Source organism: Lygodium microphyllum, chromosome 7 (genome assembly GCF_053477565.2).
Source record: "Lygodium microphyllum isolate KBCC chromosome 7, Lygodium_microphyllum_v1.1.10, whole genome shotgun sequence".
NCBI lineage: Eukaryota > Viridiplantae > Streptophyta > Polypodiopsida > Schizaeales > Lygodiaceae > Lygodium > Lygodium microphyllum.
In genome coordinates, this window is record NC_141141.1 from 9,353,839 (window position 1) to 9,377,500 (window position 23,662).

Below are 23,662 nucleotides of genomic sequence, written 5' to 3' on the forward strand. Positions count from 1 at the left end.
AGAATGAATGAAATGATATGATTATTGACTATACAATGCTCATGCAGCAAATACACTATGTAGTGAATGAATATTGTATCTTGAACTCTTGTATCTCAAGGATCAGGGTAGGGGTAATGAGGTGGAGTGTGTCGTACTTTGAACGGATCCCGAATTGCAGCAAGGCAGCCTCTGCATGTTGAACATCAACAAATGCAGCCAAGGAAGGTTGGATTTGATGCAGAGGGGAGTGTAGGAGAGAGAATACTAAAAATGCAAGTGAGGAGAGAGAAAGAATAAAAATGCAGGTTGCAGGAGAGAGAGAGAGACTAAAAACGCAAGAAAAACCAGTAGTAGCAGTCAGCATGCTGAAATCAGCTCCGAACAGTGCATGGTCAGCTGGAAACATGCGCCAGACTGTTGTAGATGGCAATGGCTAGCTCGGACTGCATGCTGAAATCAGCTCCGAACAGTGCATGGTCAGTTGGAAACATGTGTTAGACTGCTGTAGATGGCAATGGCTAGCTCGGACTGCGACGTCCTTCACGTCCGAGGTGTGGGCAGTAAGCTTTTGAAATTTGCAAAAATGAGATTAAGGCTGAATGGAGGGCAGCATACCTATTTATAGAAAGTTTGGGCCTTCCCAAGTGGGTTTGTGCGTATGGGATATAGACTCTCTAGGAATGCATTTCTTTTTAAATAAACAAGGTTTGTTCCTTAATTAAGTATGTTTTGGGGCTATTTAAGTGAAGCTAATGCATTTTTAGCTCAACCCCCCCTCTTAGGCCCAATAGTGGTGCCACGAGAAGTAGGCCAGCCAAGCGCTTAAAAAAAAAAAAGAAATCTTTTATCCCAAGGCATGCCACCCCAAAGTATTTAGAGCATTGGACAAAGGGTGTGCGTTGGTTGCCCAATGGCCTACTAAGACTATAGAGGCAATGGTTATTTTACCACCAAGGAAGCCCAAGTGATCACCCCAGAGAGACTAGGGCATTGGACAAAGGGTGCACTGCAGTTGCCCAGTGGCCTACTAAGTCCTGGAAAGGCAGATGGAATCAACTATGGACTTTTTTTTTCTTTTTTTGAGGGCATTGTAGTTTTGATAGATTTAACATTAAGTGAGGGTTTGAAATCAGTTTTCGTCCTATGGAGTATGCGCGCCCCAAACAGGAAAGTGATAAAGGATGGTTAGATCCAAGACCTTCACAAAACAAGCATACTATCCCTATTATTACTAGTGTTGGTGAAAAAGGAAAATGACTAAGGTGTGGGTGACATAAATATAGCAAAGATGTGAAGCAAGCAAGACAAGAAAAGCAAGCAAGCAAGCTAGGGAGAATTGCCTTGGAGATTGCCATGTGCAATGCCATGAATATGGTGGATCCAAAGTTGACCACTCCAAAAGACTGAAAATGAATAAATGCGCACAGATGCATGCTTACATGAATAGAATACTAATGCATGGGGTAATGCAAAGGGAGATGCAAGATGTCATGCTTATATAAAATGCAATGCAACGATGCCACTTGGACAGTCCCCTTGTAGGGGAATTGTTTACTTGTCCAAGTGCCCTTTTACAATCATGTCATCTTGATAGTGCAGATGAAGTTACAGATGTCTGTAAGTATAACACAAAAGAATAATTGAATGTCTAAAAACTGTAAGTATCATCATTGTCACTATCAGGAGAAGTAGCCGTATCCTCTCAAACTGGAAGGGAAAGCAAGAGGGAAGCACCTTGTCCTCGTCAATCTGAAGAAGTAGGGGAGAGTGTACCCAAGCCGATCTTGGGTAAAAGGTATTGAAGAATCTACCGGTTGACCGCTTTGTTCAAAATGTTTGCAAAATTGTCTGATGAAGGTACAAACTCTAGGCAGATAGTGCCTAGCTCAACCTGCTCTTTGGAAAAGTGGAAGTGGACTTTCACATGCCGCGTTTGTGGTGTGGTGATTGGATTGCCCGCAAGGGCAATGGCACTTTGGTTGTCGCAGTAGACAACAGCGGTAGAGTCACAAGGGAAGTGAAGCGCTACTAGTAAGCTCCTTAGGTAGATGACCTTGCTGGTGCCATTGAAGAGAGCCCTATACTTGGCCTCAGTCGTGTAAGTCGCCACCGTCTCTTGCTTATGGCTAGATCAAGAAATGGAAGCCGTGCCCAAGGTGAAGAGGTAGCTACCATGGGAATGCCGGATGTCAAGATCTCCCCAATCAAAATCAGTGTACCCTTGCAAATATTAACCAAAACCATAAGTGAGGCCATAAGAATAAGTACATTGTAAATAATGCAACGCATGAAGACATTCAATCCAATGTGACATTGTAGGTGTTGTGAAATACTGACAGAAAATGCAGATTGAGTAAGCTAAGTTTGGGCTAGTATGAATTAGCCAAAGAAGTTTTCCTATAATAGACCCATAGTTTCCTATTTTATCATCAGGCATGTGTTTGTATGCATGACACCCAAAGACTTTAAAGTGGGATATGACAGGCCAAGAGCCAAAGAATGCCTCGTACGGGGTCTTCGAAGGAAGAGCCGCAATCGGGCACCAGTTGAGGATGTGCACCTCAGTGTTAGCAGCCTCAACCCAAAGGCGCTTGAGAAAGCATCGGACTTATGCTTGAGAAAGTATACCCATATGTATCTCGAATGATTATCCACTATCAAAAAGTACATCGCGCCGTTCAAGGCAATAGTGGATGTGGACCCACAAAGATCAACGTGAATCAATCTAAGAGATGCCTCAGCTCTATGTGTAGATTGCTGAGGAAATGGGGTATGGTGTTGCTTCTCAAGCTGACATGCTCTACAGAAATCTCGAGCTAGCTTCATGCAAGAAAGGCCCTCAACCATCTCACAGCAAGACAACTCATAAAGAGAGTCATAGCCAAGATGCCCTAGGCAGAAATGCCAAAGATGCTCATTGTTCGTAGGCTTTCGAGATGTGGCTAATGCCTGGATGCTATGGAACATGGAGCCCTTGGTTGTGGCTCGGTAAGAAAATGGGTCATGTGGTATAGGTCATTAGGCCGTACCTCACCGCGAGCAATCACTAAACTAGTCTGAGAGTCAAGGATCTCGACTGTGGTCACTGTAAAAAAAATTGCTCGCCCCAACCGGCAAAGCTGTCGAACAAATAACAAGTTCACCCCAAGTTGAGAGATGTAGTATACATTGTCCAGCGAAACTAGATCCGAACCCTTGTTAGCGGCAAAACTGACGCAACCTTGAGTTTGGATCTTGACGGAGGAGTTGTTTTCTATGTGGACCCGCTCGGTTGCTGCAGGGGCTCAGGTATGGAAGATGTCCTCTATAAGAGTCATGTGATATGTAGCTCCACCATCCACAATCCAAACAGGTGTTGATGTGCTCAGCTGTGATGAGTGGGCATGTGCTGTAACCTCGTCGGAAGGCAACTCATAAATGTGGACGAAACTTGCATCAAATGTCTCTATGTAGACGATGTATCATGTGAGCCTCTGCAAATGAGTCGGACAAGCCTTGTGGAGTTAAGAACGTTGTCGACTGGGATGGCTGACCGGTGGCAGTGTGAATCTAACCTTTCCATTGCCCCTTGCCATCACCCTACCTCCCCTGATGGGGGTTGTCCGACAGAGGGGTGGGGGTCTGTGACTTGGGTTTTGATGTTGTACCTCTTGCCTTTGATCGACACTTCTTGTTAAAATGGCTAGCCTTTTGACAATGTTGACAATACCTATTCTTCTTAGGTACATTTTGCCACCTAGGTTTGAGTTGAGATTGGGAGTTTTCTCGTGATTCCTGTTAGCAGTCATGTTTGTCATGCCTTGTCATCTCCTGCCTGTGAGCCTCAGTCTGAGTCAGACGAGGACATTAGGAGCTCTGACATGTCTGTCATGTGTTATGATGGGGGAGGCTAGTCACTCTCGACCGGCTGTCTTAGGATGTGTATTTCTTTTTGGCCTCTTTTAGTGGGCAGCCACTGGCTGCCCGGCCACTTTTTGGTCACTGTTGTGGGGCGCCCATTTTAGGGCATTTTTAGGGTTTGCGCCCATTTTAGGGTTAGGGTTAGGGTTTGTCCGTTGCCTATTTATAGGCAGCCCCCCTCCCCACTTGGTCACTTGTCTTCTTGCAGATTCCGACACTCCTTCTCCCCCGTGGTGGTGCTGCCATCATCATCAGCCTGATCTGGTGCCCTCACTGACGCTGTGGGCTGCGTGCAGGGACCGATCAGTCCATTTCAGTGTATTCAGCATTCATTTCAGTCAGTGCAGATTTCTCTTCCTTATTTTCTGCTTTCTCTCTCTCTCTCTCCCTCCGTGTTCGTATTCCCTCTTCCGCAGCGCACTCTCACATGGTATCAGAGCCGAAGGAGAGTACACGGAGCTGAGATTTACGCGGGAGAACACCCACAACTTTGCGTTTGCTGGTCAAGACGTCTCCAACAGCTGAGGCGTCACCTTCTGGACCATCTTCTTGATCAAGGCGGCCTGTTTTGGTGTCACATCTTTGCGTTTGCTGCTGGCGTCATCCCCAACAGCCAAGGCGGCCCTTCCAGGAGGTCCCAAATATTTGCGTTTGCTGCTGGCGCCTTCTTCAGTGGCTGCCACGTCATCAACAACCTCTTCCTGCTTGCGTTTTCAGCCAGGCGGCCTCCCCAACAGCTGGGCGGCATCATCCTTACTGGCGTTTTGAGGCAGGAGGCTGTTTTTCTGTGGCGATTGCATCGTTAGAATTTGCGTTTGACATCATCCTTGCGTTCTGTGCAAGGCGGCTAGCTCAGGAGCCTCTGGTGTTTGTGTTTCGGCACCAGCAACCTTCCCTTGTTGTGTTTTGGTGTTTGCAGATATCAAAGATGTCTTCTCATCAGTTTACGGGCTTTGATGACTCAGATGACGAGCTTTTGTCTCGACACTCATCTGAACGGAGGCGTGATTTCTATCACGAGGACCGTCGTCCGGAGTCTATTCCTCTTTCCCGTCCCCGTTCTATTCATGTATCTCGGTGAGCCCCTTCCAGTGGGCCGAAGATGCAGCCTTTGGTACCCCCTGTACAGGTACCCGTACTTCCTCAGTTGCCCAAAGAGGACCGGTTGGATGGCTCCAACTTTTCTCTATGGTCCTGTAAGGTGGAGTGTATCTTGGACTCCTTCGATCTTTGGGAGCTTGTTTCTGTTCCTATTCCCCGGCCTCAGGTGGATCTCGTAGATGGGACATCTATGGATCGTGCAGCATTATGGGATCGGCTCAATTCTAGAGCCAGATCTTTCCTCTTTCTGAATTTGCAGGATTCTGTCCTTGTTCATGTTCACAGGTTGAAGACTGCAGCAGACGTGTGGAGAAAGCTCGCGTCTCTCTATCAACAGAGGACGTTTGCCCACCGGATATCTCTCGAAAAGAAGTTGCGGATGCTCGCTATTGATGATAGTCCTTCCATGAAGGACCACATCAACAGATTACAGGATATGAGGGATGAGCTTGCATCCCTCGGTCGGACGATATCTTCTGAAGACATGGCTATGATTCTTTTGACTCAGCTGCCATCGCCTCGGTTTGATGTCTTCTACACCAGCCTACTTACATCGAGGACCCGTGAGAAGCTTCTATGGAAGGAGCTATCCCCGCTTGTCTTGGAGCATGATGAGCGACTCAGAGAGGTCAGTGCGAGTGGATCCGACTCCATTAGAGCCTTTGTTGCAGGTTCGGGAGGACAGAAGAAGAAGAAGACGTCAAAGGCTAAGAAGAAGGACAGTTCTTCAGGCTCTGACTCAGATTCAGAGAGACCGAAGTGCCCACACTGTGGGAAAGGGACACATCCCGAGGAGCAATGCTGGAAGAAGTACCCTCACCTTCGTCCGGGATTGAAGGGTGGATCTACATCGGAGCCTTCTTCTACCTCTACACCAGCTGTTACCCATGAGTCAGTGTTCCTTCATATCCATGCTTTGGAGGTGGACCCTTCTTCCGTGGCTGCAGTGTCTTCTGCGCAGCCTTGGTTAGTGGACAGTGGTGCTTCGAGTCATATGACTCCCCGAGGCGATTTGTTACAGGATCTCCGTCCATCAGAGGGTTTAGTCACTATTGGTGACATTTTCTCGGTGCCTATTAGTGGTGTTGGCACATTGCCTTTGTTTACTGACCGACCTTCGAGCTCCTTTTCACAGGCCCTACATGTTCCAGATTTGGGCCTTCCCCTCCTCTCAGTTTATGGCCTTACGAGGCTTGGCACACGAGTGATCTTCACCGAGCATGCCCGTTGTTATTGAGGATTCTTTTACAGGAGCTGTCTTATCTACAGGTTTGCAGGAGAGCGGGCTTTACAGGCTCCATTCCCCTTCTTTGATGTAGGGTCCTCCGAGGCAGTCTATTGCTACACCCGTTCCCGCTAGTGCACCTTCTATTCCACAGGTTCCTTCCCATCCCCCACCCTCTCCTTCGGTGGTTTCCTCGTACCCCCCATCCCTTTCAGAGGGGAACGATCTCGGTGATGCGGCTGTGGATTCCCTGGCCCCTAGTGTTTTAGAGGGGGATTCCCAGGATTGTGAGGAGCTCCTTCAGCGGCAGTCTACATCAGCAGACTTCATCGACCTTGGCATTCCTCTTGCCACCCCAGGATCCGTTTCTCCCTTGGCCTTCAGCCACATCCAGGATCTGAGAGGGGGTGTTAGCAGTCATGTTTGTCATGCCTTGTCATCTCCTGCCTGTGAGCCTCAGTCTGAGTCAGACGAGGACATTAGGAGCTCTGACATGTCTGTCATGTGTTATGATGGGGGAGGCTAGTCACTCTCGACCGGCTGTCTTAGGATGTGTATTTCTTTTTGGCCTCTTTTAGTGGGCAGCCACTGGCTGCCCGGCCACTTTTTGGTCACTGTTGTGGGGCGCCCATTTTAGGGCATTTTTAGGGTTTGCGCCCATTTTAGGGTTAGGGTTAGGGTTTGTCCGTTGCCTATTTATAGGCAGCCCCCCTCCCCACTTGGTCACTTGTCTTCTTGCAGATTCCGACACTCCTTCTCCCCCGTGGTGGTGCTGCCATCATCATCAGCCTGATCTGGTGCCCTCACTGACGCTGTGGGCTGTGTGCAGGGACTGATCAGTCCATTTCAGTGTATTCAGCATTCATTTCAGTCAGTGCAGATTTCTCTTATTTTCTGCTTTCTCTCTCTCTCTCCCTCCGTGTTCGTATTCCCTCTTCCGCAGCGCACTCTCACAATTCCCTTGCTTGATTTTGATTTTGATTTGAAGTTTGATTTGGTTTATCCTTCCCTTGTTGTCCCTTCTAAGAATGAGCAACAAGAGCCCCCTCTAAGAGATTATTCATATGAACCTAATCAAACAGCGGTGCACAACACAATAGTTGATATTCAAATTCATAGAATGCGGGTAAATAGGACAAAGAAACTACTTGCTATACAAAATTGAAGTATTTACGTAGCAGCTTGTTAAGAAACAATGTGATGTGATTGTTAGAGGACTTGGGAGTCCTTGTAGGGGAGAATTCGGCAAGGAGACGTCGATACTCAGCCAACTTGACTTTCAAGTCATCTCGGTTAGAGATTTTGAAATTCTGAAGCTTATGGCCAAGATTTATTCGATGGGTTCTATCTCGAGCCGCATAGTGGTCAGTCAAGGGTGCCCATTGCTTTAATGTAAGTCAAAATGTTGAAGCTGAGAATGAAATTTAGACAATAAGCCCTATATTAGCTCGACAATAGGGGAGGCATTCCTAGCCTTCCATGAGTGGATGACCTCATATGGATCAAGTGCGGGATTGGGTTGGGGTTTCAATCCCTGCACAAGATCCCATAGGTTTTGAGAGTCAAGGACATATCTCATCAAGTTCGACCAAGTTGTAAAGTTGACCTGTTAAAGCGAGTCTTGTCATTGAATGCATGCTTGGTGGAAGATGAGATAGAACCATGAGGTGTCGAGAATGTGGGGCAAGATGGACGTGGAGGATAAGATGGTGGTGGTGGAGGTGTCTGATAAGGAGGAGGAGGGGAAAGAGGTGGATAGGTAGAAATAGTCTGAGTGTCCAATGAGTGCCGATTGATGTGGAGGCATTGGAACATGAATGTTTCCATAAGGTGCCAGTGGAGGTGGAGGTATTGGGATACGTAAGGCCTATCCAAATGTTGGCTGGGACATAACATAATGACTAGAGGGTCCACTAGGTAATGCGATGGAGGTAAACTATGGCACCAACTAATCCACACTCGGGGAGAGACTAGGGAAAATACTCAGGCTACAATGATCTCGAAAGTATGTGAGGAAAAGATGGAACACCATCCGGTTGAGGAAGAGATGAAGTCCTAAGGACCGTGCCTATGTTTGAAGAACCCCTTGGTGTGGTGAATGAAAACACATGTGATCCTACATGAGAGGCAACATGCGGTGCACTTAATGGAGGTTGAAAGGATGTGACAACGGAATAAGAGGGTGGGATGAGAGGGAGATTAAATGGATTTGTAATAGATGTAAATGTGGGAAATAATGTGGGTTCCTTTTGTCCATTAAATGCATTAAATTAAAATAATGATGATGAAGATGCACCTACTTCATTTTGACCTTTGAAAAAAAAATTGTTTGAAGGAAAAGAAGAGGAAGGAGTACTCACAGTTTCTTGTTTCAATTGCTTACCTAGTCTTGAGTTCATAAAGAAATATCTGTCTTTCTCATTACTTATAAACCAGAAATTGTTTTGCATACGTCCTTCATCATGAAAAACATCCTTATCAATAGGAGAAGGGAATCATCATTAATAGAATTTGAAATGGTAGACATACTTGGCACCGGAGATAATAAGTATGAAGGCAATGGAGTGTACTCTATGTCGGTTTCCACTTGCGGATGGCTAGTCCTAAGTGGAGATTCTGCCCTTCTTGCATGGTCAGTAGATCGGTTCACCGAATCTAAAGAGTGAAATTCAGACTTACGTTCTATTTGCTGCTGGGCTTTGTGCATCAAAATCAGATTGTACTCATTTGCAATGATCTCGTAAGGTCATGGAGCTCCATGCTATTCCAATGTCTGTCTAACCATGTCGGGAGCTTATAAAGCAAGGTGTGAGACCCACTTTGACGCGTTCCTTGATGGATTTAGCTCGGATGTGAGAAGTGATGCGGAAGTAGCGTTCGAAGTCATTTGTCTTTTTGTTGTTCATGCTTCTTGTGTAGAGCTTTCAGATCAAAACCTAAGTTTCTCTCAAAGAACCTGGCTTTGATTCCATGTGAAGAAATACCCTAACACAGAAACATAAATAACACCGTACGATAAAGCATAGACTGATAGAAGAACACAATTAGGTTTAGTGTAACTCCTTAGAGACAATGAACATAGAGAATGAATAAAGTGATATGACTATTGAATATACAATGCTCAAGCAGCAAACACACTATGTAGTGAATGAACACTGTACCTCGAACTCTTGTATTTCAAGGATCAAGGTAGGGGTCATGAGCTAGAGTGTGTGTCATACTCTGAACGGATTTCGAATCGCAACAAGGCAGCTTTTGGATGTTGAACACTAGCAAACGTAGCCAAGGAAGGCTAGATTTGATACAAACGGGAGTGTAGGAGAGAGAAAGCCAACTGGAGGTTGTAAATAGCCCAAATTCCAAAAGATTGGCTGATTTGCACTTGATAGTGAAAAATATGGGTCGATTGCATTAAATGCAGTCACAATATGCTGACGTGGCACTACAGGGCAAGAAAAAATCTTGATAGGGATGGACAATGTTCTACAGGTGATGGTAGATTGGAAAATGCAGAAAGTGCCTAGGAAATACACACGGAAACCTGATTGGAGGAGTGAATGCACAGAAAGGAAATGAAATGGCTGCTCTAAAAAATGAGCTACCTCTTGTGTCAAAATAAGCGACAAACATGTTAGAGCTCCTAAAGTCTTCGTTTGACTCAGACAGAGGCTCACAAGCAAGAGATGGAAAAGCATGACAATCATGATTGCTAACACCCCCTCTCAAATTGTGGATGTGGTGGAAGGCCAAAGAAGAAACGGATTTTGGGGTGGCAAGAGGAATGCCGATGTTGATGAAGTCTGTTTGTGTAGATCGCCGATGAAGAAGCTCCTCACGATCCTGGAAAGCCCCCTTTGAAATACTAGGGTCTTTGAAACTTATAGCCACATCACCAAGATTGTCCCCCTCTGAAAGGAATGGGGGGTATGAGGGAACCACCAGAGAAGAGGGTGGAGGATGGGAAGAAACCTGTTGAATAGATGGTGCACAAGTGGGAATGGTTGTAGCAATAGACAATTGCTGTGGAGAATCCTGTACGAGAGAAAGGGAATGAAGCCTGTAAAGCCTACTCTTTTGCCAACTTGTTACCAAAACAGCTCTTGAAGAAGGATTTCAAGGGGGTGGTTTGCCATGAGGGCATGAAATTTTATTGCTTTGCTTAGCATTTGATCAAAAGTTAATCAAATGTGCAAATGTTACTTGCACATGTGAGTTACAAGTTAATAATTTCACAATGTGGGACCTCGGACCTTGAGATTTTAGTTGTTGCCAAAGGCAAAAGCTGTAATAAGCTATGCCTGACAGGTACCAGGTGTTACTTGATGTTAGATTTAGGCCTAGATTAATTTATTGATCTTAAAGACTAGGAATTAATTAATTAAATAATGATGGTCTAAGGGTCAATAATTGCTTAAGGATACTTGGGGGACAAATTGGCTAGGTCAATTTAGTTATTGGTTGGTGAAATTAAAATTTTGAGCACTAGAATATATTTTAAATTAATTTTCAGAATTAATATTCTGAAAATTAGTTTTATAAGCTGGATAATGCTGGAAAATGGGATTAGAAGGTTGCCACTTTGGCAAATCTTGCCCATGCAAGATGGAAAAACGTTTTTGCAAGTTGGGGGGAGTCTATTGTAGCCATTGTGAGAGAGGAGTAGGTTGCTAGAGAGCAAGGAGATGCTATTGATGTGATTTGCAACCACTGGGGAGGACTAGTCCTATAGCATGTGACAACAATTTGGAGCCCTCTAGGTGTAGGTGATAGCAGCCCAAGGTCGTATTGGTGTAGGTAATAACATACAGGAGGGGGCAGTAGCCCTTTTGGTGGTCCTAAGCTGTAGGGGACATAGCTTCCATGATTGTTTGAGTATGGCAGCAGCAGTTTTTTAGCCTTTTGGCGATGAAAATCAGAAATTTCTCTCTCTACAACATTCTCTTTCATTCTCTAGCCATTTCTCAACTCCCCTCGACATTTTCCAGCCATTTGAGTCATCAAAGGTGGAGATATTGGAAAATCTTTGTTGTAAACCCTAATTTACAGTAGAAATTAGGGTTTTGATAGGCATCTTGGGATGCATGCTCAAAATTGAGGGCCTAGGACTTGAAATCCAGCAGCTGAAATTGGGGAATTTTGGGGAGATTCAAGAGGCTAGTTAATCAATATAGAATTGGGGCTGAATTTGTATTTCAAGGAGCAAGGTGAAGGTCAATCCCCAAGTAAATCAAGGGGCAAATTGGTTTGGGGCTGAATTTGTATTTCAAGAAGTAGGGTGAAGGTCAATCCCCAAGCAAACCAAGGGGCAAAGTGGTTTGGAGGCTTGCTGGTTAGTTTTAACAGCAAGAGGCACTTGGATTAACAGAGGAGATTAGAAGATCTAAGTTGTACTTCATCCATTTGCAATAAAAGCTAAAGAAATACCACAAGGGGCACCAATTTTGGGGCCAATAGACTGTCTAGTGTTCAAAATTAAAGTGGTAAAGTGTGCATTTTCAATGTATGTGAATTTTATGCTTGTTGTAATTAGTGTTAAATCAGGTTATTACCACCCTATGCGAGAAAGAAAGCTGGTTTCACTCTCCATCCTCTCTATCCTCAAGCTCATCATTTGCTCATGTAAACTCCTAGTGTAAAGACTCAACATTTGAATTGTATTTCAACATTAAGTATAGAACTTAAAAGTTATGTGTAGAATTTTTTTTTTCATCCAATGTATGGCCAAGATTTATTAGTTTGATTAGTATAGTACTAGCATTGGACGCCATCAGATGTGACAACCATAGGTGGGACTTGACATTATTGTAGGCCAATAGTTAATTCCATTTCTTGACTGACATTATTGTAGGCCAATAGTTGATTCCATTTCTTGACTCCATTAGACGGAAGCTAAGCTGTTGGTACACGCTTTGCTTCTCCCTGGCTGGCAAGGCCCTAGTGGTCAATAAGGTCCTTGGTGAGAGCTTGGTACATTGCTTTTCGCTGGTGTTTCTTCTCGTCATGTGTGGTACTCGAGGATTGGTAGACATGTATTGATGCAAAAGGGTATGAGTTGGGCACCCTCGCGCGGTAGGCATTTGATAAAACACAACATCACAAATGCCTTCTGATGGACTTTCTAGCGGCACTTGTTGGATAGTTGGAGGCCTCGAAGGGTGTCATATTTCCTTTGGCTTGTTGCCTAGGGAGGTGGTTTGGCTATTGGGAGTTCATTGACCCAAATGTAGTAGGACGGAGTTTGCAAGTGCTACCCACATGGCACTTGGAAACTCCAAACCTTTGGCCATGTGAGGCAGCACAACTATTGTGGAGAGGAGCTTGTTGTATTCTCCACCCTGAGGTGCCCAGCTTGCAGTGCATACCTTGGGCGTTTTTGTCGTAGGTAGTTAGTGAGGGCCGCCACCTATTTATGAGGCTAAGATGCATGACATGATCTTCATCATCGAGGTAAGTTCTTATGTTGTTTCATTATATGCGACCTTGGCAAAGCTTTGGATTTCCATCATCCACTCTCTCTATGCCTGTTTGGACCAAGCGCAGGGCGCATTCTTGAGCTTGCTAGCAGCCTCTTCAACATTTTTTGCTCACCTAGGGTAGCCATTGCTTGTTCTTCATGATGTAGGTGGGCAGCCCTAGGTGGCGGTATACTCCATGGCTTCTTGCTCCCACCCCCCAAGACTGTTGAGAGGCTTGTAGATATGATTGCTTTGTGATTTTGTTTCAGCTCTAGCCAGACTGTTGAGCGCATGTGCTTCATTGTAAACATCTTCTGAGTAATATAATTAGCCACATTTTTTCTGCCAAAAAAAGAAGAAGAAATAGTCACAGTATGTGCTGGAAAAAGAGACCTTCCATGATAGTGGGAGAAAGTTGAATTAGAACATTTTGAAATTTGTAAATTTGAAACAGTTGCTCACAACCATAACTCTAGAGGTGTGACACATACAACAATATGTATAGGGTGTATTGAAAAGAAATATTCTGGAGGGCTTAACTGCAGCAGTCTGTAGGAGTTACTTCAATTAGTATTGAAAATGAATATCTTATAGGCTGTATTGAAATTGATGTCAAGAGCTGTGTTACTCCGGCAGCGGTGGACCTCCAGATCATATACTGCGTAATGCCAAGAACACAGGCAAGTACTTCAAGCGTTATGGGGCACCTACACGATATTCTGACTCAACCGGAGAAGAGCCCAGTTTTGCATTTCAATTTCTCACCCCAGAAGAATCAAAAATTGTACGTGATTGCTTTTAATTCTCTGGTGAGGAGCTTTTAAGTAAGGATGGTTTTCATGCTTCCATTTTTGTGCAGAGGGATGGAGGAGAGCCAACTATTGGGCGATACTACTTTCCGGAGGATTGGGATCTAGAGCAGATTATTATTAATTACCACATGAAGAGGGGCATGACTCCAGAAGAAATTGAAGGAGGTTGGGATTCTCAGTAAATCATTTACTTAATAAAATGTGTAGGCTGTATCACTGATAGAGTTTCCTTTATGCAGAAACCAACAAACGGTTTATCTTCATTGATTTCATAAGAGGTTTGGTCAATTTTGACCCTCTCAAGAGATGGACACCACGTCAGGTAAATTTTTATTATGTTAATTTCTCTAGTCTTTTAAATTGGAATTTTCTGAATGGCTGCTTCTGATGACTAATGTATCAGTTTGAAGAGTCTCTAAAGCTATGGGGCTGTGTCTTTGGTATATGCTAGTTTAGAGAAGACATGTTACTTTTCCTTGTGGTTATAGGATACATTCTGTTAATGGAAGGAAATTACTTCTGAGAAGCTTCAAGATGCCTGTGCTCAGATAGGGCATGAGAAGGTATACCTTTGCGCAGTTACCACGGACTGCCAAGCACAATATTTGCAAATCATGCAATAGTGGTACTACAACTGATTGGGCCACCAAATAAAGGACATACACCTTGGACCTTGAAGAATTCTGTCCGGAGAGGATACTATATCAGAAGGGATTGAGAGTGGGTGGTAGTTAGACAAGTTATGAAGCCAACAACTGATGAGAGGACACATGTAGAGATAGAGAGGGAGAGAGGGAAGGAGGGAGCCAGGGGAACTTGATGGAGTGCATTACCCTGGTATCTTTATAGAGATTACATGAGACTCTGACAGTTTATAGATGAAGATTTGTTGCACAATGCTCTGGTCTAGGGAGGTCAGTGTGGTCTAGGAAGATATCTTGCTTTTCTTGTTATCGATCCATCTTCATCTTCTTAATATATTGTCTTGTTTATAGAAGTGGGATAGATTTTTGAGTAAGTTTAGGTGATGATACAAGCAGTAGTGTCTTCCTACCCAACCTCTCAGCTACTAGCCCTTGACTTCAGATTGCTTCTAGAGAGAGTTTGCTATAAAGGAAGTTTGAAGGGGAGAGAGTTGTCTGCTGATACAGTCATATCAACCTCTTAGCCACATGTCCTTCTATTTAGATAGATTCTGTAATCTTCATCTTGTAAAATGATCCAGCATGTTTGTAAGTGGGAGAGAGAGAGAGAGAGAGAGAGAGAGAGAGAGAGAGAGAGAGTTGTCTGTTGATACAGTTGTAGCAATGTTCCAGTTACCAGTCCTTGTACTTAGATAGCTTCTATAATCTTCATCTTGTAAAATATCTCAGCTTGTTTATGGAATTGGGATAGACAGTCACCTAAGTTTAGGTGATCATATCAGCAATACCTTCTTTCCACCCAATCTCTCAGTTATGGTCCTTGTGTTCAGATCATTTCTGTTTCCTTGAATGATGGTGCATTGCTGGAGCTAGATCTTCGATAAAGCAAGGTTGGAGGAGGGACTTTATTTAGCTAAGAAATGCATCACATACTGGTTAGCTCTTTATTAGAGCCGCAAGACTTAATTATTACCTAACTTTCTAGAGAGTGTTTTTGTGCCACATGCCAAACCCTAATTTGGGAGGATCCACGCATCTATCAATAGACAGGCTGCCCACCACACAGCCCAATCCATCTTGTTTGCAGATTGCTGGTGCCTTGTTCTCTGTTGTCCTCACTCCTGCTAGGCAGATATCTCAGTTTGAGTTTGCTGTCCATCAGCAGGTGCTTGCATCCAACCCTCTGCCAGCCAGTGGCAGCAGTTTTCAGCCCTCCAGGCTTGCGTTTGCAGTTGGTGACTCTCCCTCAGCCATCAGGCAGTAGTTTTCAGCCTTCATCTTCTGCCTGCAAGTGATCTACTGCCTGGATTTGCTGCAATCAGGCATACACAGCTTGCATTTGCACTTCAGCAGCTGTTGCCAGCCTGTCAGGACATCTTCTACTGCTACATTTGCTGTTTACAGCAGTTACTTGCATCGTTCAATCAGTCTTTAGTCTGCTGCCCACTGTTCGAGGTGCTTTTGGCGTGTTCAACCTGATCCGGACTCTCCAGATCTAGTTTGTTGTTGCTGGTCATATCAGAGGCTATCTGTTGCGTTTTGGGATCCATACAAAGTATGCTAGACTCTCTAGCTAATACCCTTTGCCTCAGTCCTTCAGAGACATGAGAATCCTTGATTTTATATTCACTCTACACAATGTAATTATTGCATTTGTCTCTGAAGTTACCCTAACCCTATTGAGTTCTTTTATTAGTCTGTGCTTTGTTGTACGATTGTGTTTGTATTTTGTGTTCAAGCGTTTCTTTACAGATTTGTCTATTGATACAATCAAAGCAATCTCTTAGCTTCTAATGCTTGTCTTCGGACTTTTTTGTGAGCTTCATCACTAATTCGATTCACTATGGTGGGGTCCTTTTGGATTAAGTCTGAAGTAGGAGATTGAGGAATGGAGTTTTTTGTGATACAATCCTAACATGGATGATGTGAGCGAGACTTTATTAACCTATCTTTGTAATATATGCCTTGCTCCTCTACGGAAAGCAAAATGATATCCCTCTAATGAGCTATTTTGAGAAAATAATTTTTTTTGTTTTACTTGAGAAAAAGTTATTCTAATCTTTCAAGTTTAATGTGTGTAATGCACACTGGAGAGACCACATATTGGGAAATTTGCAATTCTGAAATGTTGCAAATCTCCTTGCCAACTTGAGCCCAAGCCTAAAATTTTGGAGTTTGGGCATAAATTGAAGAGTTGGAAAAATCCTCTTGAAAAAGATGGAGGGGAGAGAAGGAAAAAGTCTATATATGCTATATGATCATTGAGGATCTTGAAAAACATTCGAGGGAACAATCTTTTAAAATCATTTTTTTACCCAAGAAAAAAGCTATTCTAACCTTTCATTTTTAGTGTGTGCAATATACACATTGCAATGACTCTCTTTCTATATTACACTCAAAAGCTTTTGTTTGGTGCTGTCCATTGTCTATAAGACTAAAGATTTGCCTTTGTTAGTAGTCATGTTTGTCATGCATTGTCATCTCTTACCTGTGAACCTTAGTCCAAGTCAAGCGGGGACATAGGAGCTCCGACATGTCTGTCATGTGCTTTGACGAGGAGGCAGCTCATTCTAAAGTTTGCATTTCTTCTTTTAATCAGTGTTTGGCACTTGTGTACCACTAGATGGCTGTGGATTGCCATGTGAGCATTTATTATGAAGTCCAAGCATTTATTACTACCACATGAGCCATTGTGAGTAGTTTGATGCCACATCAACATTTTTATGCAAGTTGGACAGCATTTATGGCCCTATTTATTGTTGGTTGGCCAATTTCCAACATTTTAGGCTATTTATAGTTGTGCCCACTAGTTGGCAGATCATTCACTCCTTTGTGTCACAGGTGCTTTATTAGGTAGCTGTGAGAGTGCGCAACGGAAAGAGGAAAGTGAACACGGAGAGGAGACAAAGAGGACGCAGGAGAGAGAAGGAACAATGTGACTGCAATGGTCGAAGGTACAAGGTTGCAATAGTCAGCCCTAATACGCAGCTCTACGCATTAGTGTGGGCGCTAGACGGTAGTAGGGGGATGAGAGAATGAGGAGGGTTGGCTGATCACGAAGGATCAATGATGGATAATGAAAGTGGGAGGGCAAGCTGCCTATATATAGGGAAAAAAGAGGGAAAACCCTAAATGTGTTCAAACCCCTAAAAAATAGCCAAAAGTGCACAAAAATAAATGCACTAATGTACCCTCCATCTAAAGTGTCTAAAACACAAAATGACAGACAAAGACAATGTTAGAGCTCCTAATGCCCTCATTTGACTTAGATTGAGGCTCTCAGGTAGGAGATGACCACACAAGCCACACGATTGCTAGCAGTAGTTGCAGTCTTCTCCATCTCCGGTGTGGACAGTAGGCTGGATATTCTCTATTACTGTCACTGTCACTACTGGTGCTGCTGGTTTGTTGGTCATCATTTCAGCCTAATTGGATGCCCTCACTGATGCCTCAGGCTGCATGCAAGGGCTGATTAGTTTTCTCCTTTGTATTTAACATTCTTTTCAATGAGTGCAGATTTCTTTCTTCATCTGTGTGTGTGTGTGTGTGTGTGTGTGGTTCTCTTCCATTGCGCTTTCTCACATGGTATCATTGTCGAAGTGAGTACATAGAGTTACCCCTTCGAGAGGAGACCCCCGAGGCTGAAAACATAGATTTTCAGCCATCTTCCCCTTGCTGCAAACACAGATTTTCGGCGCTCTACTGATCCATATGACATAAGTAGACCATCTATAGTCCTATTGTCGTGGAGGTGTAGCTGATTTCCACCATTTGAGACTATCTACAGCAAAATGCATATGTTTGTGGGTGTTTCCAGGTGTGGAAGATACCTTATCACTTGTTTGATAGTTTTGATGACTATGACAAGATCTCTCATCACTTCTTTGAGAGGCGGCATGATCATTGCAAAGATTAGAGGTCCTAGCCGTGTTTTGAACCGGAACTCTCTCTTGACAGGTCATAGATCGGAGCATCCATCTCCTCCCCCTCTCTCCATGTCTCCCATTAGGCTCGTCCTTTTGGCCCTAGAATCTTTGATGGCATTGTCTGTGCAGGTGCTTGTTCTTCCTTCTCTTCCCTAAGAAGATCGTCTGGACGGATCAAATTATTCACTTTAGTCATGTAAGGTGGAATGTATCCTTGACAGCTTCGATCTTTGGGAGTTTGTTACCCACCCTATTCCTTGTCCCATGGACGATCCTAGAGTGGGATCATGTGGCCCTATGGGATCGGCTCAATTCTAGAGCTTGGTCTTTTCTCTTTATGAGATTATAGGATTCTGTCCTATTGTATGTGCGTAGGTTGTAACAAGCAGTGGACGTGTGGCCAAAGCTTGCTTCTTCATACCATTAGAAGACATTTGCACACCGGATCACTCTTGAGAAAGAAAGAAATATTAACGTCTTTTGAGGCCAAAATTGGTATATGAGACAAAATCATGTACGATGTTGATTGTCAATGGACATAAAAATGTGACATATTGGAAGTGGTCAGTGATATACTATAAAAGAAGCCAAGGTGGTGTACAAGACAAAATAATGCTCATATAGGGATACAATGGGAGGATGAGATAGTACATGTCTAGGTGTGTGGTTGAATGATACTCGTATATCTGGTTCCACCCAATCAAGATCGGTGAGTAGAACATGCCAAACTTCCTGGATGAAATAGTATGAGGGTAGCATTTGGACTGGACTCTCAACTCTATTAGCTAACTATTGCTCGTGTCGTTGGCAGATCACCCTTCTCTCTCTTGGATGTAGCATCTATGTCTAGTACACATGTATCCGTGAGCAACATGTCCTCAACTCGTAGGATTGTCGCCCTTCTTTGTGTAGATGCCGTGTGTGGGGTCACTGTTTGGAAGAAATCAGTAAGCTTGGATAGACGCCCCTCTCTTTGTGTAGTGCCAACTTGTAGTAGTAATGTGGAGCTTGTGAATCTCCACTAGAAATTGGCCCAAGTCACAAGTGGCATTGGTGTGGGGACTCCATAACTAGTGGGAGCGAAGTGTCTCCTCCAAATAGCGTGGGGTATCTAGCTTGGATTGTGCTATAGACTTTGCATTTGTAGATGTAGTGCTCCTTGCTCTCTACCTCCTCCTAGCATAATTTGTAGATCTGCTCAGCTCTAGGGATATGAGTTGCTCTCCTGGTCTTGATTTGGAGCTGGTGAGAAGAAATTACGGATACTTACTATTGATGACTCTCCTTCCATGAAGGATCACATCAACAGATCAAAGGACATGAGGGATGAGCTTTCTTTCCTCAGCAAGATCATATCTTCAAAGGATATGGCCATGATTCTTTTGACTCAACTGTCCTCTTCGACATATGTCTTCTACACCAACCTTCTTACATCGGGGATGTGAGACTCTTCTCTAGGAGTAGCTTGCCCGATTTGTCTCGAATCATGACAAGCGTTTGAAGGAGGTAGCCAAGGGATCTAGCTCCACGAAAGATTTTATTGTAGATGCGGGAGGGGGGAAGAAGAAGAAGGAGAAAACAAAGCCCAAGCCCAAGAAGGAGACACAAGAGCATTCTTCAAGCTCTGAAACACATTTAGAGAAGCCTCGATGCCTGTTGGGTTCTAATCATGCCTATGCTCACACGAGAGTGTTGGTGATCGGCATGTAGGACACTGGGGCACTTTTTACTCTCCGTAAGAGAGGTTTTTCCCCCAGTCATATTATTCTTCATCTGTGTACTTATATTGCAGAGTTTGGCCACTTATCTCACATTACACACATCTGTGTGTGAACGCACTTTAAGTCCCTTACACAAACCTAAAGTCTAAGGGTTGTACTTTGTACTTTTGTACTTCACTTTGGCAATAATCAATCAAGTTGAGCAGTGACCACACACACACTCTCTCTACTATCGTGCACACACTACCAAGTTGAGCTGTTGCTGTTCTCCTCCAACAAGTGGTATCAGAGCCTTGGCCACTTGGCAGCCACCTTGGTCATCTTGCAGCTCCGTACCAGCTCAGCCAGGCTGCCTTGCAGTTTGCAGCTCCCAGCTGTACACGCGTGCCAGCTGCCAGCTTTGTAGCAGTTGTGTATGTGCCGCCCTGTCCTGTGCCAGCGGCCACCTCTGTAGCTATCTACAGGCCGCCCTGCAATCCCCACTGCCCGTCAGCCCAGCCAGAGCATGCCACCGGCAATCCGCCCGCCTCCTGCAGCTGTGCCCGCCCTGTTTGCCAGCTTCTCCAGCTACGCCATTAGTCTTGCGATAGCTTTGCCAGCTGGCTTGATAGCTCCGACTGCCATGTCAATGTTCTTGTAGCACGTCCTCAGCTGCCACAGGTAGTTATTTTATTCAGAATATCAGAGCCAAAGGAAAGTACTTTTGTAGGGAAAGGTGAATTTCTGCCTCAACAAGTGCTCCAGTGCACAAATTGCCGAAATTTGCAGGCATTTGGGCGAGCAAATTTGGGGCTTTTGTATTTTTCGGTAGACATTGGCATATATACTGAAGTTTCAATCTGAAATTGATAGAAATCTTGCACATTGGACGGTCAAATTTTGGGGCTTTTGTGCTTTTAGTGCTGCTGAGCACTCTTATTGCATTGGGCAGCATGTTGCTTGCTGAAATATGAAAAAATTTCAGCACATTGAGGCAGTAGTGGTCAAGTGTGACATGATTCAGTTGATTACAGCTTGGCATTTGCTGTACTTTCTGGAAATTTGCAGAATTGCAGATCAGGCCAGCTTTTGTTATCCCTCTTGTGCATTGGGAAGAGTGACATTTATCATGGCAAATCAAAGACAAAGTGATGTCTTCACTTATGTATCAAAAGAGGATAGATTGGATGGCAAAAACTATTATGTGTGGTCCTTCATGATGAAGAATGTGCTTAATTAAAAAAATCTTTGGGATTATGTCAATGGTGGAGAAGAAGTCCGTTTTGGTGATATGGCTCCTACAACTCTTCCACAAGGAGGTCGTGGTCAAAGATAAGCTCCCCCAAGCATTGTCACTTATTGCATTGGTAGTTCAACGGTCTATAATCCTGCATATCCATTCTGTTGCTAGTTCACGAGTAGCGTGGCTTACACTTGAGCACATGTTTGCTGGAAAAAATGATACTCGCATTTCTTTTTTGAAGAAGGAGCTTGAAAATGTGAAGATGGAAGAAGGTGATGCTATGCAAGATCACCTTAATGAAATTTAGGACTTGCGCGAGTAGTTGATGAATGTAGATGAGTACTATTCTGATGCTCAGATGATCTCTATGACTTTGAACTCATTGCAACCTTATTTGGCCTTTCATATGGCATTGAATCTTACAATGCGGATTTCTACGCAGCCACTTGCTTTTTTTGGTTGGTTAGCTTATTGCTAGAAGAAGAGCAAATGAGGAAGAATAATGGGGTGGCTATTGAACATGCTTTTATGGCAAGACTGAAGGGTAGGAATAAGGAATTCTTGACTTTGGTACTCACTGGCACATTATGTCATGGACTTAATGATTTAGATGCTCACTTGGTTGATCAGTTAGTTTACTTGGTATCTACTCTTACTCTTGCTATGTCACAGGTAGAGTTATGGCATGCTCATATGGGGCATGTAAACTATGGCAGTTTGATGCTTATGTAGTGTACCTAGATGTTGGAAGGCTTACCTCTCTTGGAGAGACTTCCAGAGCATCTTTGTCTTGGAAAAAATGCATCAGTTTTCTTTTCCTCATGATGTTGCCGCTAAAGCTATGGCTAGGCTGCAGATTGTGCATTTAGATGTATGTGGACCCATGCAATCACAGTCATTGGGTGGATGCTATTACTTCGTCATCTTCCTTGATGGCTTTACACGTTTATGTTGGGTTTATTCATTGGTTAAAAAGTCAGAAGTGTATGATGCATTTTTGGCTTTTATTGCACTTGTGGAAAATCAATTTGGCTGTCAGATTAAGAATATCTATTTGGACCCAGGGGGGGGGGGTATATGTCTTCCTTGCTGAATAATTTTTTGGCAAAAAGCATTGCACATCAATGTACTACTGCATATACTGCACAGTAGAATGGGATTGCAGAAAGGAAGAATCAGCCACTCATGGAGATAGCTAGATGTATGCTGAAAGCTAAAAGATTGCAACATGGATTTTGGATGGAAGTAGTTATGTGTGCTTGTCATGTTTTGAATAGGTACCCTACTAAGGCATTGAAAAATATTACACCTTTTGAGGCTTGGAGCAATCGTAAACCTTCAGTTGGTCACTTTCTACTTTTGGGTATCTTGCATATGCTCATATTCCCAAAGTATTGAGAAAAAAGTCGGATAATAAGGTTGTCAAGTGCATATTTGTGGGGTATAGTAGTAAAAGCAAAGGGTACAGATTGTACAATCTTGTTTCCAAGAAAGTTTTTGTCAATAGACGTGATTTTTGATGAAAAATCAGAATTATCTCTTGTTGGTTATGACACATATCAGGCTGCAAAAGATGTGTTTGAAGGGATGTTGCCTATTTCTTTTGATGATTCAGTTGGAACTTCATTAAATGAATAAAATGTTCAACCAGTTGCTCCATTAAATAACACAGAAATTCAGCCTATGGCTAATCTGAATATTCAGCAAGATGCTAAACTTGAGTTTCATCAAGAGCATGTACATAATCGGGAGGCTAGACATATACCTAGATGGTACTTGGAGACTCTACAAGACAATCATTTGGATGCTCCTCTTGCTGGTCATACTCGAAGATAAACATGCCTGCATGATCCTGCTAATGCTATGGACTTTGTTATGGCAACAAACACACTTGATAATGATGAACCTAATTCTTTTGAGGATGCACAACAAAGTGTGCATTGGATGGCAGCAATGCAAGTGGAATATGATTCTATCATGAAGAATCAAACATGGGATTTAGTTACATTGTGTGCTGGAAAGAAAGCCATTGGTATTAAATGGGTCTTTGAGCTGAAACGAAAAGTGGATGGATCCATTGATAAGTACAAGGCCAGGTTTGTGGCAAAAGGCTATGCACAAAATAAAGGCATTGATTGTAAGGTGACATTGCTCCTATATCTGGTATGATCACTATCAGGTGTATGGCTACATTGGCTACCCACTATGGTTGGATTGTGCACTAGCTTGATATTAAAACTGCATTTTTACATGGGGAACTTTGGAAAGAAATATATATTCAGCAACCCATGGTTTTTGCAGGATTCGAACACTTGATATGCAAGCTGAAAAAGGCTTTATATGGTTTGAAGCAAGCTCTAGGAGCTTGGAATGCCAAATTTGATGCCTTCTTACTCAGCCAAGGGTTCATTAACAGCCCATCAGAATTTACTCTTTACATATGCAAAGAGGGGGATCCTTGCTGGTCATTTACTTTTATGTGGATGATCTTTTGCTCACAAGGACACATGTTGGTCAAATTTCAACATTTAGGAAAAATTTGTAGCAAACTTTTAACATGTTAGATTTGGGGCCTTTGCATTACTATTTGTGCATTCAGTTTATTCATGATACTAGAGGCATTGAATTGTCACAGACCAGATATATTGGTAAACTTGTTGAGAGATTTGGCTTC

At 43.5% G+C, this 23,662-nt stretch overlaps 1 protein-coding gene across 3 annotated transcripts in view; it reads left to right on the forward strand.

Annotated features, from left to right (window-relative positions):
• Positions 1-23,662, forward strand: part of LOC148033165 (dual specificity protein kinase YAK1 homolog) — a 69,951-nt gene that overhangs the window by 13,723 nt on the left and 32,566 nt on the right. For all 3 annotated transcript variants that reach the window (XM_087681035.1, XM_087681036.1, XM_087681038.1), the window contains exons 10-12: positions 13,300-13,447; positions 13,523-13,640; positions 13,715-13,797. In XM_087681035.1, coding sequence (XP_087537161.1) covers positions 13,300-13,447; positions 13,523-13,640; positions 13,715-13,797 — 349 coding nt within the window. The remainder of the gene's footprint in view (positions 1-13,299; positions 13,448-13,522; positions 13,641-13,714; positions 13,798-23,662) is intronic.